The sequence below is a fragment of the Panulirus ornatus genome, chromosome 15 (genome assembly GCF_036320965.1).
Source record: "Panulirus ornatus isolate Po-2019 chromosome 15, ASM3632096v1, whole genome shotgun sequence".
Taxonomy (NCBI): Eukaryota; Metazoa; Arthropoda; class Malacostraca; order Decapoda; family Palinuridae; genus Panulirus; species Panulirus ornatus.
Window position 1 is genome coordinate 24,351,903 of NC_092238.1, and position 18,461 is coordinate 24,370,363.

General features: G+C 42.4%; 1 protein-coding gene across 7 annotated transcripts in view; it reads left to right on the forward strand.

Annotated features, from left to right (window-relative positions):
• LOC139753760 (synaptotagmin-15-like) overlaps positions 1-18,461 on the forward strand; it is a 165,507-nt gene extending 147,046 nt beyond the window's left edge. For 5 of the 7 annotated variants that reach the window (XM_071670588.1, XM_071670584.1, XM_071670585.1 and 2 more), the window contains 8 exons: positions 259-413; positions 1,073-1,240; positions 2,318-2,528; positions 3,489-3,582; positions 8,084-8,281; positions 8,420-8,530; positions 9,139-9,340; positions 14,106-18,461. In XM_071670588.1, the coding sequence (XP_071526689.1) occupies positions 259-413; positions 1,073-1,240; positions 2,318-2,528; positions 3,489-3,582; positions 8,084-8,281; positions 8,420-8,530; positions 9,139-9,340; positions 14,106-14,233 (1,267 nt within the window). In that variant the 3' untranslated portion in view covers positions 14,234-18,461. The remainder of the gene's footprint in view (positions 1-258; positions 414-1,072; positions 1,241-2,317; positions 2,529-3,488; positions 3,583-8,083; positions 8,282-8,419; positions 8,531-9,138; positions 9,341-14,105) is intronic. The other 2 variants (XM_071670586.1, XM_071670587.1) reach the window with 2 other exon arrangements.

An 18,461-nucleotide genomic window follows, 5' to 3' on the forward strand; every position in this document is an offset into this window, starting at 1 on the left:
TAGTAACTGTATTGTATGGTAGTTATGGTAGTCAGTATATTGGATGGTAGTCACTATATTGTATGGTAGATATGATAGTCAGTATAAGATATGGTAGTTATGGTAGTCAGTATATTGGATGATAGTCACTATATTGTACGGTGAATATGGTAGTATATTGTATGGTAGTAACTGTATTGTATGGTAGTTATGGTAGTATATTGTATGGTCGTCAGTAACAGTGCATTAAGTACTTGTGTCTGCTTCCTGCTGCTTCAGAACTCGTGAGATCCGCTTCACGCTGCCGCCCAGCCTGGCCCCGCTGGCGTCCGCTGTCCCCGCCCACCCTCCGCTGCCCGACGCCGCCCCCGACGCCGGTCCTGACGCACACTACCACCACCACCAACACGCAAGCCTCACCTCCCTGGCTGGATGTACGTCATCTCTCTCTCTCTCTCTCTCTCTCTCTCTCTCTCTCTCTCTCTATATATATATATATATATATATATATATATATATATATATATATATATATATATATATATATTCCTATATTAGTCCACGGGGAAAATGAAACACAATAAGTTCCCAAGTGCACTTTCGTGTAATAATCACATCATCAGGGGACACACAAGAGAGAAGTATAACAGTGTGTGGGCGTTTATGTATATACATGTGTATGTGAGTGGATTGGGCCATTCTTCCGTCTGTTTCCTTGCGCTACCTCGCTAACGCGGGAGACAGCGACAAAGTATAATTGAAATATATATATATATATATATATATATATATATATATATATATATATATATATATATATATATATATATACAGAGAGAGAGAGAGAGAGAGAGAGAGAGAGAGAGAGAGAGAGAGAGAGAGAGAGAGAGAGAGAGAGAGAGAGAGAATTATATGCAATGTTGCTAAGGGTGGGAATGATATTTGTGTCTATATATTTTTCTTGGTATCAGTGTGTCTGTCTGTAGCCATGTGTCTATATGGCCGACCTTCCACATCACCACGTACCCCTGCTTGTCTGCCCACGTACCCCCCTGAGTGTAGTGGCGTAACCCACCCCGCCTGTGTCTCCCAGCAGCTGGTGGTGGTGGTGGAGGCAGCAGTGGGTCGTCCTCCACACAGGACTTCGCCTCGCCCTCGTCCTCCTCCCTGGCCTCCCTCACCTCCCTGGAGGCCAGCGGGGGCGGCGCCGCTGAGGCCAGACGCAGCTCCGTCACCGACTTGCGCAGACGATCACTGCAAGGTAAGTCAGTCCGTCACTGCCCGGCCCGCCACCTGGGCACCTGCCCCAGGCGGCATTACCTACTTACCGAGGGGAGAGGGAAGTACTTACAGTGGTGGTGGAGTGCTTCACGAAGGTAGGGGAGGTGCTTACAAAAAGTCAATTACTAAAGGAAAACGCTGAAGTTTACGTCAGACAGGAAGAGAACCTTACTAGGTTACCCACTGAGGCTAGGCATAGGTTACGGCTGGATGACGGGTGTTCACTGATACACTCAACAGAAAGTGACAGTGAGGAACCTGCGCAGGTGGCTGTGGTGGGTGGCCGACCGAACGTGACTCCAGTGAAGTTGTTACGAGCCGCAGTGGAGAATACGTCCAGGAAAATGAATAAGGCACGATACATCCGTAGAGTTTCATATATATATATATATATATATATATATATATATATATATATATATATATATATATATATATATATATATATATATATATATATTCTTTCTTTCATAATATTCGCCATTTCCCGCGTTAGCGAGGTAGCGTTAAGGACAGAGGACAGGACCTTTGAGGTAATATCCTCACCTGGCCCCCTTCTCTGTTCCTTCTTTTGGAAAATTACAACAAAAAAAAAAAAGAGGGGAGGATTTCCAGCCCCCCGCTCCCTTCCCTTTTAGCCTCCTTATACGACACGCAGGGAATACGTGTGAAGTATTCTTTCTCCCCTATACCCAGGGATAATATATATATATATATATATATATATATATATATATATATATATATATATATATATATATATATATGAGTAGTTAGAGGAGAGGAAGAAGATGTGAAACAGGGGAAGAGACAGTTTGAAGTAGAGGTGTTGATGGTATTAGTATTGTGTCTTTGGTTTTTGTTTGAAGGATGTGAAACCAAGCTAACCCCCCCCCCCCAACTCCTCCCAATACACCCCGTGCGTCTGGTACACAGTCACCCCCACTCTCCAAGTACACACTAACTCCTCATTCCCGGTACACGCACCACTTCCTTATTATGCCAGCCAGACTCCCGGTACACAGACTGACCCATATCTTTGCCTCTCCCGGTACAGGATACAGCTTAGGGACGCTCAACCCTGAGCTGTACCGGATTCCTGATCACCTGGACGACCCCGGTAGCTACCCGGAAGGGCACCTTGGCCGGCTGTTCTTGACGCTGCACTACAGCCAGGAGAGTGAGAAGCTGCAGGTGGGCCTCCTCAGGCTGAGGAACCTTCCCTCCAGGACCCCAGGCTCCACCAACGCTTGTGATCCCTACGTCAGGTAGGTCTCGGGTATGATGGTGTGTGGTCCATGTTCTGCTGCTGCTGAACTGTTACCCAGGGAGGGAGGATCGATCTCAGGAGGTAACGGTGGTGTGGTTGTGCGGTAACTTCATCCCAATTGTCTCATACTGAATACAAATCTAATGGCTGATATAGTATGTGAGTCCCGTAATGAAGCATTTAAATTATTAGAATGTTTCGTGATTATTCGCATTGTATGTATCCGGCATCTGTTGGCAGGAGGAAGAATGGAAATATTTTCCATCATATAAAATATCGAAGCCTTTCAGTGTATTCCAACTATAACCCTTCTTGTGGTAGTAAGTCTGTCATCACCAGCGTCAGATTTCTTCGCTCGACCTTCAGGTTCCAGCTGAAGAAAGATCAAAAGGTGAACATATTATCACTGGGCAATTTATCTTCACAACCCTTGACGTGGCATCTGACCCACTCGCCTGTGTACTTCATCCTTGACGATGGCCATATTTGTTCGTGCCTTGATGCACAGAGTACACCATGATGGTGCCTTCTGCTTGCCAGGCAAAATAAAAACTTTTCTGTGTATTTGCAATATGTGCAGTTACCTCTTGCATTTTGTTGTCATTTCTGGTTGCTCTAAGAATCATGATTTGATAACATCTTCATCCAGGCATTTGATTCTTACTTGATACAAGAAAACAAGGAAAAATTCCTCTCTGTTGGTCACGACAAGCCTTACCAAGAAAAAGGTTCTCTGGTTGGTCACTGACATATATACATACGTTTTCTACATGTTTACTATATGTGAGGTGCCAGATACAGCCAATGTGCGTCACAGGTTGTTGAGTAATTATGTCCACAAGTGCACACATCCCCCACACTGACCCACATAGATTTGTGGCCATACCTGTACACAACCTGCTGACCTATAATTACCTGGTGCTGCCACTCCCCACACTGACCATGTGTCTTGCTGCAGACTGACGGTGTTGCCAGATGAGCGGCGTTACCTGCAGACCAAGCAGAAGAAGAAGACGTGTAACCCAGTCTTCGACGAGCACTTCGGCTTCCATGTAAGACTCTTCTGTCCACCGCTTCTGATACTTTATGTAAACTTCATCTTTATATATATATATATATATATATATATATATATATATATATATATATATATATATATATATATATATATATATATATAATATCTGTGTATGTATATGTTATGTATTCGTTGAAATGTATGTATGTATATATGCGTGTATGGGCACCCTGCATTACCTCGCTGACGCGGGAGACGGCGATTAAGTATAATAAATTATATATATATATATATATATATATATATATATATATATATATATATATATATATATATTATTATACTCAGTCGCTGTCTCCCGCGAGTATATATATCATATTACCATATATATTATATAGCAAGAGGTCACAATGGTGCGCGTCATCAAGTATATGCGCAAAACCGAGGAAAACGAAACGATAATTTCCTAAGTGCACTTTCGTGTAACGATGACATCGTCTGGGGAGATACAAGAATGAGATACAAGACGTACAACAGTCAGTTGATATACAAGGAAGAGACGTTGCTTGACGTAGACGGTATTGGTAAACAAGCGTTACTGGATGGTGGTATCTCGACGTGATCTTACACGAAAGTACACTTGGGAACTTATCTTGGTTCATTTTTCTTGTGGTTTTATGCATATATATATATATATATATATATATATATATATATATATATATATATTTTTTTTTGTGCTTTGTCGATGTCTCCCGCGTTTGCGAGGTAGCGCAAGGAAACAGACGAAAGAAATGGCGCAACCCATCCCCATACACATGTATATACATACGTCCACACACGCAAATATACATACCTACACAGCTTTCCATGGTTTACCCCAGACGCTTCACATGCCTTGATTCAATCCACTGACAACACGTCAACCCCGGTATACCACATCGCTCCAATTCACTCTATTCCTTGCCCTCCTTTCACCCTCCTGCATGTTCAGGCCCCGATCACACAAAATCTTTTTCACTCCATCTTTCCACCTCCAATTTGGTCTCCCTCTTCTCCTCGTTCCCTCCACCTCCGACACATATATCCTCTTGGTCAATCTTTCCTCACTCATTCTCTCCATGTGCCCAAACCATTTCAAAACACCCTCTTCTGCTCTCTCAACCACGCTCTTTTTATTTCCACACATCTCTCTTACCCTTACGTTACTTACTCGATCAAACCACCTCACACCACACATTGTCCTCAAACATCTCATTTCCAGCACATCCATCCTCCTGCGCACCACTCTATCCATAGCCCACGCCTCGCAACCATACAACATTGTTGGAACCACTATTCCTTCAAACATACCCATTTTTGCTTTCCGAGATAATGTTCTCGACTTCCACACATTCTTCAAGGCTCCCAGGATTTTCGCCCCCTCCCCCACCCTATGATCCACTTCCGCTTCCATGGTTCCATCCGCTGCCAGATCCACTCCCAGATATCTAAAACACTTCACTTCCTCCAGTTTTTCTCCATTCAAACTCACCTCCCAATTGACTTGACCCTCAACCCTACTGTACCTAATAACCTTGCTCTTATTCACATTTACTCTTAACTTTCTTCTTTCACACACTTTACCAAACTCAGTCACCAGCTTCTGCAGTTTCTCACATGAATCAGCCACCAGCGCTGTATCATCAGCGAACAACAACTGACTCACTTCCCAAGCTCTCTCATCCCCAACAGACTTCATACTTGCCCCTCTTTCCAAAACTCTTGCATTCACCTCCATAACAACCCCATCCATAAACAAATTAAACAACCATGGAGACATCACACACCCCTGCCGCAAACCTACATTCACTGAGAACCAATCACTTTCCTCTCTTCCTACACGTACACATGCCTTACATCCTCGATAAAACTTTTCACTGCTTCTAACAACTTGCCTCCCACACCATATATTCTTAATACCTTCCACAGAGCATCTCTATCAACTCTATCATATGCCTTCTCCAGATCCATAAATGCTACATACAAATCCATTTGCTTTTCTAAGTATTTCTCACATACATTCTTCAAAGCAAACACCTGATCCACACATCCTCTACCACTTCTGAAACCACACTGCTCTTCCCCAATCTGATGCTCTGTACATGCCTTCACCCTCTCAATCAATACCCTCCCATATAATTTACCAGGAATACTCAACAAACTTATACCTCTGTAATTTGAGCACTCACTCTTATCCCCTTTGCCTTTGTACAATGGCACTATGCACGCATTTCGCCAATCCTCATGCACCTCACCATGAGTCATACATACATTAAATAACCTTACCAACCAGTCAACAATACAGTCACCCCCTTTTTTAATAAATTCCACTGCAATACCATCCAAACCTGCTGCCTTGCCGGCTTTCATCTTCCGCAAAGCTTTTACTACCTCTTCTCTGTTTACCAAATCATTTTCCCTAACCCTCTCACTTTGCACACCACCTCGACCAAAACACCCTATATCTGCCACTCTATCATCAAACACATTCAACAAACCTTCAAAATACTCACTCCATCTCCTTCTCACATCACCACTACTTGTTATCAAATCCCCATTTGCGCCCTTCACTGAAGTTCCCATTTGCTCCCTTGTCATACGCACTTTATTTACCTCCTTCCAGAACATCTTTTTATTCTCCCTAAAATTTAATGATACTCTCTCACCCCAACTCTCATTTGCCCTTTTTTTCACCTCTTGCACCTTTCTCTTGACCTCCTGTCTCTTTCTTTTATACATCTCCCACTCAGTTGCATTATTTCCCTGCAAAAATCGTCCAAATGCCTCTCTCTTCTCTTTCACTAATATATATATATATATATATATATATATATATATATATATATATATATATATATATATATATATATATATATATATATATATAAGGGGATGAGAGTGAGTGCTCAAATTACAGAGGTATAAGTTTGTTGAGTATTCCTGGTAAATTATATGGGAGGGTATTGATTGAGAGGGTGAAGGCATGTACAGAGCATCAGATTGGGGAAGAGCAGTGTGGTTTCAGAAGTGGTAGAGGATGTGTGGATCAGGTGTTTGCTTTGAAGAATGTATGTGAGAAATACTTAGAAAAACAAATGGATTTGTATGTAGCATTTATGGATCTGGAGAAGGCATATGATAGAGTGGATAGAGATGCTCTGTGGAAGGTATTACGAATATATGGTGAGGGAGACAAGTTGTTAGAAGCAGTGAAAAGTTTTTATCGAGGATGTAAGGCATGTGTACGTGTAGGAAGAGAGGAAAGTGATTGGTTCTCAGTGAATGTAGGTTTGCGGCAGGGGTGTGTGATGTCTCCATGGTTGTTTAATTTGTTTATGGATGGGGTTGTTATGGAGGTGAATGCAAGAGTTTTGGAAAGAGGGGCAAGTATGAAGTCTGTTGTGGATGAGAGAGCTTGGGAAGTGAGTCAGTTGTTGTTCGCTGATGATACAGCGCTGGTGGCTGATTCATGTGAGAAACTGCAGAAGCTGGTGACTGAGTTTGGTAAAGTGTGTGAAAGAAGAAAGTTAAGAGTAAATGTGAATAAGAGCAAGGTTATTAGGTACAGTAGGGTTGAGGATCAAGTCAATTGGGAGGTAAGTTTGAATGGAGAAAAACTGGAGGAAGTAAAGTGTTTTAGATATCTGGGAGTGGATCTGGCAGCGGATGGAACCATGGAAGCGGAAGTGGATCATAGGGTGGGGGAGGGGGCGAAAATCCTGGGAGCCTTGAAGAATGTGTGGAAGTCGAGAACATTATCTCGGAAAGCAAAAATGGGTATGTTTGAAGGAATAGTGGTTCCAACAATGTTGGATGGTTGCGAGGCGTGGGCTATGGATAGAGTCGTGCGCAGGAGGATGGATGTGCTGGAAATGAGATGTTTGAGGACAATGTGTGGTGTGAGGTGGTTTGATCGAGTAAGTAACGTAAGGGTAAGAGAGATGTGTGGAAATAAAAAGAGCGTGGTTGAGAGAGCAGAAGAGGGTGTTTTGAAATGGTTTGGGCACATGGAGAGAATGAGTGAGGAAAGATTGACCAAGAGGATATATGTGTCGGAGGTGGAGGGAACGAGAAGTGGGAGACCAAATTGGAGGTGGAAAGATGGAGTGAAAAAGATTTTGTGTGATCGGGGCCTGAACATGCAGGAGGGTAAGCGTAAGCGAGGTAGCGTTAAGAACAGAGGAGTAAGCCTTTTAGGGAATATCCTCACTTGGCCCCCTTCTCTGTTCCTTCTTTAGGAAACATTAAAAACCAGAGGGAAGGATTTCCAGCCCCCCGCTCTCTTCCCTTTTAGTTGCCTTTTACGACATGCAGGGAATACGTGGGAAGTATTCTTTCTCCCTTATCCCCAAGGATAATATATATATATATATATATATATATATATATATATATATATATATATATATATATATATATATATATATAAGCAAGGATAAGATGTTCATGCTAATGATCTTGGTAATGTTTGCTAGATCTGGCCTCGCCCACAGATCCCACTGCGGTGCGTGGCGGAGAGGACACTCCGGATAAGCGTATTCGACGGCGGGCGGCACAAGCGACAACCTGCCATCGGTCATGTCTTCTGCCCTCTCACCCAGGTGGTGGCAGATTCCGCCGCCAATGCCGCCGCCGCCGCTGCCACAGACGTCACGAACCCTGCCATCGTCATGGCCAGGGACCTCGTCAGGGTAAGTTGATGCTGGTATGTCCTAGTATGTCAGCCTCTTGGGCGAGGCTCAGGAAAGATAAGGAGGAATGGCAAGTATATTTGATAAACATTATTGTAACTAGCAGCAGCAGCTGTAACAGTGTTTACATACCTGTAGGAGGAAGAGTGTGAACCTCGCAGTGACCTGGGAGAGCTGCTGGTCTCTCTCACCTACAACGACACTCTCCACCGTCTGACTCTCACTGTCTTCCAGGCCAGAGGACTCAAGGTCAGCCTCTCCCTGTCTTCCTCTGATATACACCTGAACTTATACACTAATTAGTATTTGATAAGAAAATTGCCTAGGAACATTATTGTTATGGCTCATATTATTATTATTATTATTATTATTATTATTATTATTATTATTATTATTATTATTATTATTATTATTATTATTATTATTATTATTATTATTATTATTATTATTATTATTATGGAACCTCAGCACATCTTTAATGGGCCTCAGGCAGCTACAAGGCTGCACTCCATGCAGGAGCAAGGTAAGATGGATTCTTATGGGCAGAGAAGTCCCCGACGATGCTTTACTTCCTCCGTCCACTAACAATGATACAGCCTCTCCCATCGCGGTGTAACCACTTACAGACAGAGTCCGGTAACATTTGTGCTGTTGCCAGTGGATTAATAGAAATACAGTCTCGTCGAGGACTTCACTGTACATGAGTCCACAGTTCTACTCCTGTTTGGAGTGCAGCAGCCCCAAAGCTGCAGAAACACTATGAAAGAGGTTCTAGACTTGTATGGTGATTATATATAACATATGCCGTAAAAACTGCGTGTGTGTAGGTAAGAGAGTAAGAGTCGTGTGTGTTGCAGGTGTGTGAGGGGGAGCTGGTGTCCTGGGTCAAGGTCTCCCTCATGAGTCAGAGGCGGGTCATCAAGTCTAAGAAGACAGCCATTGTGGCGGCTGGCGACGACTCCCACTACAACGAGTCCTTCCACTTCCGGCCACCGCCAGCACTCGAGGGTGTCCACCTTACTCTGCAACTATACTTCGCCCCCAATTCCAACGCCAAAGGTACGCCTTGACCTTACGCATCCTCTGACTTACTGTCCACCAACATGTGTCTAGATGTGCTGAGTGATCATGAACTTGGTTACTGTCAGCTTAGCATTAATATAGTGTTTTAGTTCAGAAACTTTACGTCTTAAGGATAGTAATGTAACTCAGGTACAGTATCGGAACCTCCTCAGCACAGAAACTATATCAAGTTGGTATGATAACCTCTTGCTCTTGAACATGACAACTCTCAAGTACATTAACTTGTAAAGCACGATCAACTTCATATATATATATATATATATATATATATATATATATATATATATATATATATATATATATTTTTTTTTTTTTTTTTTTTTTTTGCTTTGTCGCTGTCTCCCGCGTTTGCGAGGTAGCGCAAGGAAACAGACGAAAGAAATGGCCCAACCCACCCCCATACACATGTATATACATACATCCACACACGCAAATATACACACCTACACAGCTTTCCATGGTTCACCCCAGACACTTCACATGCCCTGATTCAATCCACTGACAGCACGTCAACCCCGGTATACCACATTGCTCCAATTCACTCTATTCCTTGCCCTCCTTTCACCCTCCTGCATGTTCAGGCCCCGATCACACAAAATCTTTTTCACTCCATCTTTCCACCTCCAATTTGGTCTCCCTCTTCTCCTCGTTCCCTCCACCTCCGACACATATATCCTCTTGGTCAATCTTTCCTCACTCATTCTCTCCATGTGCCCAAACCATTTCAAAACACCCTCTTCTGCTCTCTCAACAACGCTCTTTTTATTTCCACACATCTCTCTTACCCTTACATTACTTACTCGATCAAACCACCTCACTCCACACATTGTCCTCAAACATCTCATTTCTAGCACATCCATCCTCCTGCGCACCACTCTATCCATAGCCCACGCCTCGCAACCATACAACATTGTTGGAACCACTATTCCTTCAAACATACACATTTTTGCTTTCCGAGATAATGTTCTCGACTTCCACACATTCTTCAAGGCTCCCAGAATTTTCGCCCCCTCCCCTACCCTACGATCCACTTCCGCTTCCATGGTTCCATCCGCTGCCAGATGTGATGTGAGAAGGAGATGGAGTGAGTATTTTGAAGGTTTGTTGAATGTGTTTGATGATAGAGTGGCAGATATAGGGTGTTTTGGTTGAGGTGGTGTGCAAAGTGAGAGGGTTAGGGAAAATGATTTGGTAAACAGAGAAGAGGTAGTGAAAGCTTTGCGGAAGATGAAAGCCGGCAAGGCAGCAGGTTTGGATGGTATTGCAGTGGAATTTATTAAAAAAGGGGGTGACTGTATTGTTGACTGGTTGGTAAGGTTATTTAATGTATGTATGACTCATGGTGAGGTGCCTGAGGATTGGCGGAATGCGTGCATAGTGCCATTGTACAAAGGCAAAGGGGATAAGAGTGAGTGCTCAAATTACAGAGGTATAAGTTTGTTGAGTATTCCTGGTAAATTATATGGGAGGGTATTGATTGAGAGGGTGAAGGCATGTACAGAGCATCAGATTGGGGAAGAGCAGTGTGGTTTCAGAAGTGGTAGAGGATGTGTGGATCAGGTGTTTGCTTTGAAGAATGTATGTGAGAAATACTTAGAAAAGCAAATGGATTTGTATGTAGCATTTATGGATCTGGAGAAGGCATATGATAGAGTTGATAGAGATGCTCTGTGGAAGGTATTAAGAATATATGGTGTGGGAGGAAAGTTGTTAGAAGCAGTGAAAAGTTTTTATCGAGGATGTAAGGCACGTGTACGTGTAGGAAGAGAGGAAAGTGATTGGTTCTCAGTGAATGTAGGTTTACGGCAGGGGTGTGTGATGTCTCCATGGTTGTTTAATTTGTTTATGGATGGGGTTGTTAGGGAGGTAAATGCAAGAGTTTTGGAAAGAGGGGCAAGTATGAAGTCTGTTGGGGATGAGAGAGCTTGGGAAGTGAGTCAGTTGTTGTTCGCTGATGATACAGCGCTGGTGGCTGATTCATGTGAGAAACTGCAGAAGCTGGTGACTGAGTTTGGTAAAGTGTGTGGAAGAAGAAAGTTAAGAGTAAATGTGAATAAGAGCAAGGTTATTAGGTACAGTAGGGTTGAGGGTCAAGTCAATTGGGAGGTGAGTTTGAATGGAAAAAACTGGAGGAAGTGAAGTGTTTTAGATATCTGGGAGTGGATCTGGCAGCGGATGGAACCATGGAAGCGGAAGTGGATCATAGGGTGAGGGAGGGGGCGAAAATTCTGGGAGCCTTGAAGAATGTGTGGAAGTCGAGAACATTATCTCGGAAAGCAAAAATGGGTATGTTTGAAGGAATAGTGGTTCCAACAATGTTGTATGGTTGTGAGGCGTGGGCTATGGATAGAGTTGTGCGCAGGAGGGTAGATGTGTTGGAAATGAGATGTTTGAGGACAATGTGTGGTGTGAGGTGGTTTGATCGAGTGAGTAACGTAAGGGTAAGAGAGATGTGTGGAAATAAAAAGAGCGTGGTTGAGAGAGCAGAAGAGGGTGTTTTGAAGTGGTTTGGGCACATGGAGAGAATGAGTGAGGAAAGATTGACCAAGAGGATATATGTGTTGGAGGTGGAGGGAACGAGGAGAAGAGGGAGACCAAATTGGAGGTGGAAAGATGGAGTGAAAAAGATTTTGTGTGATCGGGGCCTGAACATGCAGGAGGGTGAAAGGAGGGCAAGGAATAGAGTGAATTGGAGCGATGTGGTATACCGGGGTTGACGTGCTGTCAGTGGATTGAATCAAGGCATGTGAAGCGTCTGGGGTAAACCATGGAAAGCTGTGTAGGTATGTATATTTGCGTGTGTGGACGTATGTATATACATGTGTATGGGGGTGGGTTGGGCCATTTCTTTCGTCTGTTTCCTTGAGCTACCTCGCAAACGTGGGAGACAGCGACAAAGTATAATAAATAAAAAATAAATATATATATATATATATATATATATATATATATATATATATATATATATATATATATATATATATATATATATATATATATATATATATTTATATATATTTTTTTTTTCATACTATTTGCTATTTCCCGCGTTAGCGAGGTAGCGTTAAGAACAGAGAACTGGGCCTTTGAGGGAATATCTTCACCTGACTCCCTTCTCTGTTCCTTCTTTTGGAAAATTAAAAAAAACAAGAGAGGGGAGGATTTCCAGCCACCCACTCCCTCCCCTTTTAGTCGCCTTCTACGACACGCAGGGAATACGTGGGTAGTATTCTTTCTCCCCTATCCCCAGGGATAGTATACATATATATATATATATATATATATATATATATATATATATATATATATATATTCCCTGGGGATGGGGAGAAAGAATACCTCCCACGTATTCCCTGCGTGTCGTAGAAGGCGACTAAAAGGGAAGGGAGCGGGGGGCTGGAAATCCTCCCCTCTCGTTTTTTTTTTTTTTTTAATTTTCCAAAAGAAGGAACAGAGAAGAGGTCCAGGTGAGGATATTCCCTCAAAGGCCCAGTCCTCTGTTCTTAACGCTACCTCGCTATCGCGGGAAATAGCGAATAGTATGAAAAAAAAAAAAAAAAAATATATATATATATATATATATATATATATATATATATATTCCTGTAAGTCTGCGGGAAAATGAAACATGATAAGTTCCCAAGTGCATTTTCGTGTAATAATCGCATCATCAGGGGAGACACAAGAGAGAAATATAAGTCAATTGATATACATCGAAGAGACGAAGCTAGAACGCCATTTGGTAAACATGCAATTGTCTTGGACAAGACGCCATTGAAAAGTTAATAAATTAATGCCAGTAACCTTAACCTTCAGTTAAAGATAAGAGTTTGCTCATGTGAACTGTGAGCTGTTTACTGTTTGTTATGCCTCTACTGTGTCATGTGAACTATGAGCTGTTTACTGTATGTTGTGTTTCTACTGTGTCATTCATAGTCTTGCCCAGTTTGCACAATAGGACTAGTTTGTCAAAAATTAGCATGTAAAATCTCCTAGGAAACCATTGGGCCAATTGGAACCAAAATTTTCAGGGTTAGTTTTCTTGTGGTCCATTTTCAGAACTGTGTTTGGCGACCCCAGCTACCATCTAAAATGGCCCAGGTTACTGAATGTAAAATGAAATAGCCAGAACTTCTATTTTGAAGGATGTATTATCCCAATTTTCAACTGCAGGAAATATATATCAAGCTGCTTAACATACTATGTAGCTTCTTGTCTTATGCACATGATTTTGTAGATTTTTGCTGAGTCCTAAAATGCCCATTTTATCAAAGTTCACATATTTATGTCAGACCACAAAGCCAATGCGAGATGACCTCAGCATGGATGATGTGTAAGAGGGACCTTACCTAAACTGTCTCTACTGACCCCAAGATGGCCTCTATTACTAATTACTTACAATCCTTCGATAACTAAACCTTTTGTTTACAAAAGAATTGCCTCAAATGTGAACTGCATGTTTGTGATTATGAGTTATTTAACATATCTCCTTTTTTTTCTTTTTCTGTGAAATATAGAATTCTCAGTAATTTTCTCAGCTTAGCAAATTGGATGTATTCTGATAAAAACATTAAGCCAGGTTTGCAATACATACTTATATAAGTCCCTAGTTATACTGGACCTTATAGAAGACAAGTCCAACAGTCACCGATGAGCTTGTCAGAGGTGACCATTGGTGCTGGTGCAGCAGACCTGGTGCACACTCCTTCAGGTCACTGTGTAATTGCTTCTGGTGTTGCAGGTCGTGTGGTGGGGCGGGTGGTCATCGGATCCTTCATGTTCGCCCGCGGCAGAGCTCTCAACCACTGGAATGAAGTGCTCTCCACTCCCAAAGAGGCCATCCAGTACTGGCACCCACTGACGGAGTAGTGGTACTGATATCCACTTATGGAGTAGTGGTACTGGCATCCACTGACAGAGTAGTAGTACTGGCACCCACTGATGGAGTAGTGGTATTGGCATCTACTGACAGTAATATACGGTATATAGTCAGTACACTGACAGAGTAGTGCTAGTGGCATCCAGTGATAGTAGTGTAAACTACTGGCACCCACTGAAGGTAGTGACAGTACTGGCACCCACTGACAGTAGTGTGCAGTACTGGTACCCACTGACAGTAGTGGCAGTACTGGCACCCACTAACAGTGGTATACAGTACTGGCACCCACTAACAGTAGTGTGCAGCACTGGCACCCATTAACAGTAGTGTACAGTACTGGTACCCACTAACGGTAGTGTACAGTAGTGTACAGTACTAGCACCCACTAACAGTAGTGTACAGTACTGGCACCCACTAATGGAGTAGGGATAGTGTCACCCACTGAGAGAAGTGTACAGTTCTGGCCCTTGCTGACCAAATGATACATAGTGCTGATACTTGTGGACAGTGATGTACAGTGCTGGCATCAGCGGATTAAGTAGTGTAGACTGATTAGTGTGCATACGTGGCACTTGATCGCTGACTAGTGTACAGACATGACACCTATGACAGTTATGGAAAATACTTGTTATCCCACTATACCATTGGCTGCCACTGACAGAGGCAAGGTCAGTGTTGACATCATGTGTTCAAGAACATACTGTACTGGCACCTGCTGGCCCCCTGATGTACTGTACTGGGACCTATTGGTTCTCTAGTGTACTGTACTGGCACCTGCTGGCCCTCTGGTGTACTGCACTGGCACCTGCTGGCCCTTTCGTGTACTGTACTGGCACCTGCTGGCCCTCTCGTGTACTGTACTGGCACCTCCTGGCCCTCTGGTGTATTGTACTGGTACACCTGCTGGCCCTCTGGTGTATTGTACTGGTACACCTGCTGGCCCTTTTAAGTCTCTGGTCTCAGCAGTGGCTAGCTAAATCCCTCAACCATATCCCAAGAAAACCTTTGGTAGGAATATTAATATCATGTCCCCGTTCACCACCCACTCCCTTTCCTCTCTTTCTCCCACACCTTCATCCAGCAGAGTACCTCCATCATAGCATACATCATGTGGTCAGAGTACACATGTTAAACTCAAGGTTATTCTTGTGACATGTAGATTGTACAGCTGTCTCTTGTATGCTGACCAGGCTCTTCCACCTGGGGTACTGAGTGTTTGCACACTGAGAGAATGGTGGACCACTGGATCCAGTGCTTTCAGTGAATGGTGGACAGCTGAACCCAGTGCTTCTGGTGGATGGTGGACAGTTGGACCCAGTGCTTCTGATGGATGATGGACCATTGGACCTGGTACTTTTAATGGATGATAGATATTGCACCCACTACCTGTAGTGGATTATAAACCATTTAATCCAGTACTTTTGGAAGATGATGGACTAGTGACCCATTATCTCTGGTGGATAACAGACCTGTAGTCTAGGTACTTATGGTGAATAGTGGACTAATAAACCCACTTCCTTTGGCAGGTGATGAACTTGTGGACACGGTGCTCATAGTGGGTCATGGACCTCTAAACACGGTCCCATTGTTGTATGATTCAACCACTGAGTCTCTGGTGGATACAGAACAGTTGGGTAACAATACCTGAGGTGGATGATGGACCAGCTGACAGTCTGTGGTGAAAGATAGACCAGCAGACACAGTAACTGTGATGGATGATGGACCTGTACCTGTGGTGGATGATGGAGCTGTGGGTATGGGCCACAGTATGAGCAGGTAGCCATCACAGGTTCAAGTAGCAGAAAGCACACTGGATTGTTAATGGTCTGATTCCTGTGGAGAATAATTTAAAATGTGGACAAGAATGGTGGTCCTGGCAAATTCCTTCACAAGAGGATAGTCACGTACCCTTATGAATCTGTATTTAGAATTCAAAGTTTATGAAGAACTTAAATTCCTACAAATAGATACCTAGCCGAAAATTCAACCAACTGAGATTGGCTGATAAACAATTGTTTTGGTTGCTATTTTACTACAGTTTTGAACTCTCAGTACTAGTGTTAGTCTGCTACACCATATGTTGGTCATGTTAGTATGCTGCAACATATGGTGGTCATGTTAGTATGCTGCCACATATGTTGGTCATGTTAATTTGCTGCCACACATGGTGGTCATGTTAGTATGCTGCCACATATGGTGTTCATGTTAGTATGCTGCCATATATGGTGGTTATGTTAGTATGCTGCTACATATGGTGGTCATGTTGTTATGCTGCCACATATGGCAATACACATGGTTTAGACTGTCTGGACACCTGGCCAGACATGTCTGTCTGACTCTGTCTGAAGTTTGTGTCTGTACAGTCATGCATCTGAAGTGTTTGTACAGTCATGCATCTGAAGTGTTTGTACAGTCATGCATCTGAAGTATGTGTCTGTACACTGTCATGCATCTGAAATTTGTATCTGTACACTGTCATGCATCTGAAGTATGTGTCTATACACTATCATGTGTCTGAAGTATGTGTCTGTACACTGTCATGCATCTGAAGTATGTGTCTGTACACTGTCATGCATCTGAAGTATGTGTCTGTACACTGTCATGCATTTGAAGTATGTGTCTGTACACTGTCAGGCATCTGAAGTATGTGTCTATACACTATCATGCATCTGAAGTATGTGTCTGTACACTGATATGCATTTGAAGTATGTGTCTGTACACTGTCATGCATCTGAAGTATGTGTCTGTACACTGTCATGCATTCCTGCAAGATATGCTCTCCCTTCTGTTATAGACATTGTTCACCAATTTCCATTTGTGTTATAATGAAGAGCCAAGCCTAGAACATGGCTCGTTCTCAACTGTTGGATCTACTTGTCCTGAGCTGACTCAAGAAGAAACTGCTGCTCCCAGTTTATATATGTTCCTCAATGACGGTAATAAACAGTAATTACTCCTGTGAAGAATATCAAAAAGAATTAGAAAGATCAGTTTAGTTAGCAATGCTTGCTCTTGATCATAGAGAGTGAACAGTCGGTGAGGAGACCTTGACTGCTGACACATCTTTGTTCCCTCATCCGTAGATATATATCTTGCAGTTCACCAGTAGACAGGTGTATATCTTGCAGTTCACCAGTAGATGGGTGTATATCTTGCAGTTCATCGGTAGACAGGTGTATGTCTTGCAGTTTGCCAGTAGACAGATGTATATCTTGAAATATGAATGTACATGAAATACAGATGCCTGTCGCTTGCACCTGTATCCAGAAGTAGCACAAACCTCCCCCACCTGCCCACCACATCTGTGGACTTCATCTTGTTTTGAATTCATGAATATTACAAAACATAATCATTGTTTTCCCTCAGCTACAAATGCCAACAACAGTACTGTATTTGCTACTGTTTTGTAAATAGTTAGCCTTGGCTAGATAGACTGGTACACCAAGTCATGCAAAGTGAGTCATATGTGAAACTGAAGATTTCACTCTTGTATATTACTGACTCGTAACTAAACAGAATATTATATATAGTGTGTAGTTAAGTAATAAACTTTCCAAATCTATCATTCCATTATATTTACAACATTCACAGTGAAAGTTTGACCCAGAGTGAATGGGTGGGTCTCAGCAAGTATGGTCCCTCCCAGCTGCACAGCCCACCTGATGTGGCCAGATCATGCCTTCAGCAGCTGTACCCACGGTGGTCAACACTCATGTTCACATGAACATATACTAGCATACTAAATGACAAGCTGTAACTTATACATTCTTCCGTTTTACACACACACTCACATGTACACACACACTACAAAAGTACATCATTAATCTGTAAATTTTATTGCTACTTAGTAGCTGAGATATGAGAGAAAGAACTATAAGTATTCCATCATATATAAGCTCCTGTGCCCGTGATACTTACATATCTATATCATATTAACCAAGAGCAGGTGTGTGGAGGATGTACACTTTAGAAGAAGATAAAGACAACTGTATATTATAACCTTAGGCAGTGTAACTAGTGTTGCCAGTAGTGTTGCTGTCAGGTTGAATATTATTATTATTATCATTATTATTATTATTATTATTATTATTATTATTATTATTGTTATTATTATTATCATTATACCAAGTACCTGTGCTCTAGACTAAGGTGTGTAAGTACTGTACTGTATTAGTGAAGACAATACTGTAATCAGTAAGTAAATAAAGTCATATCATG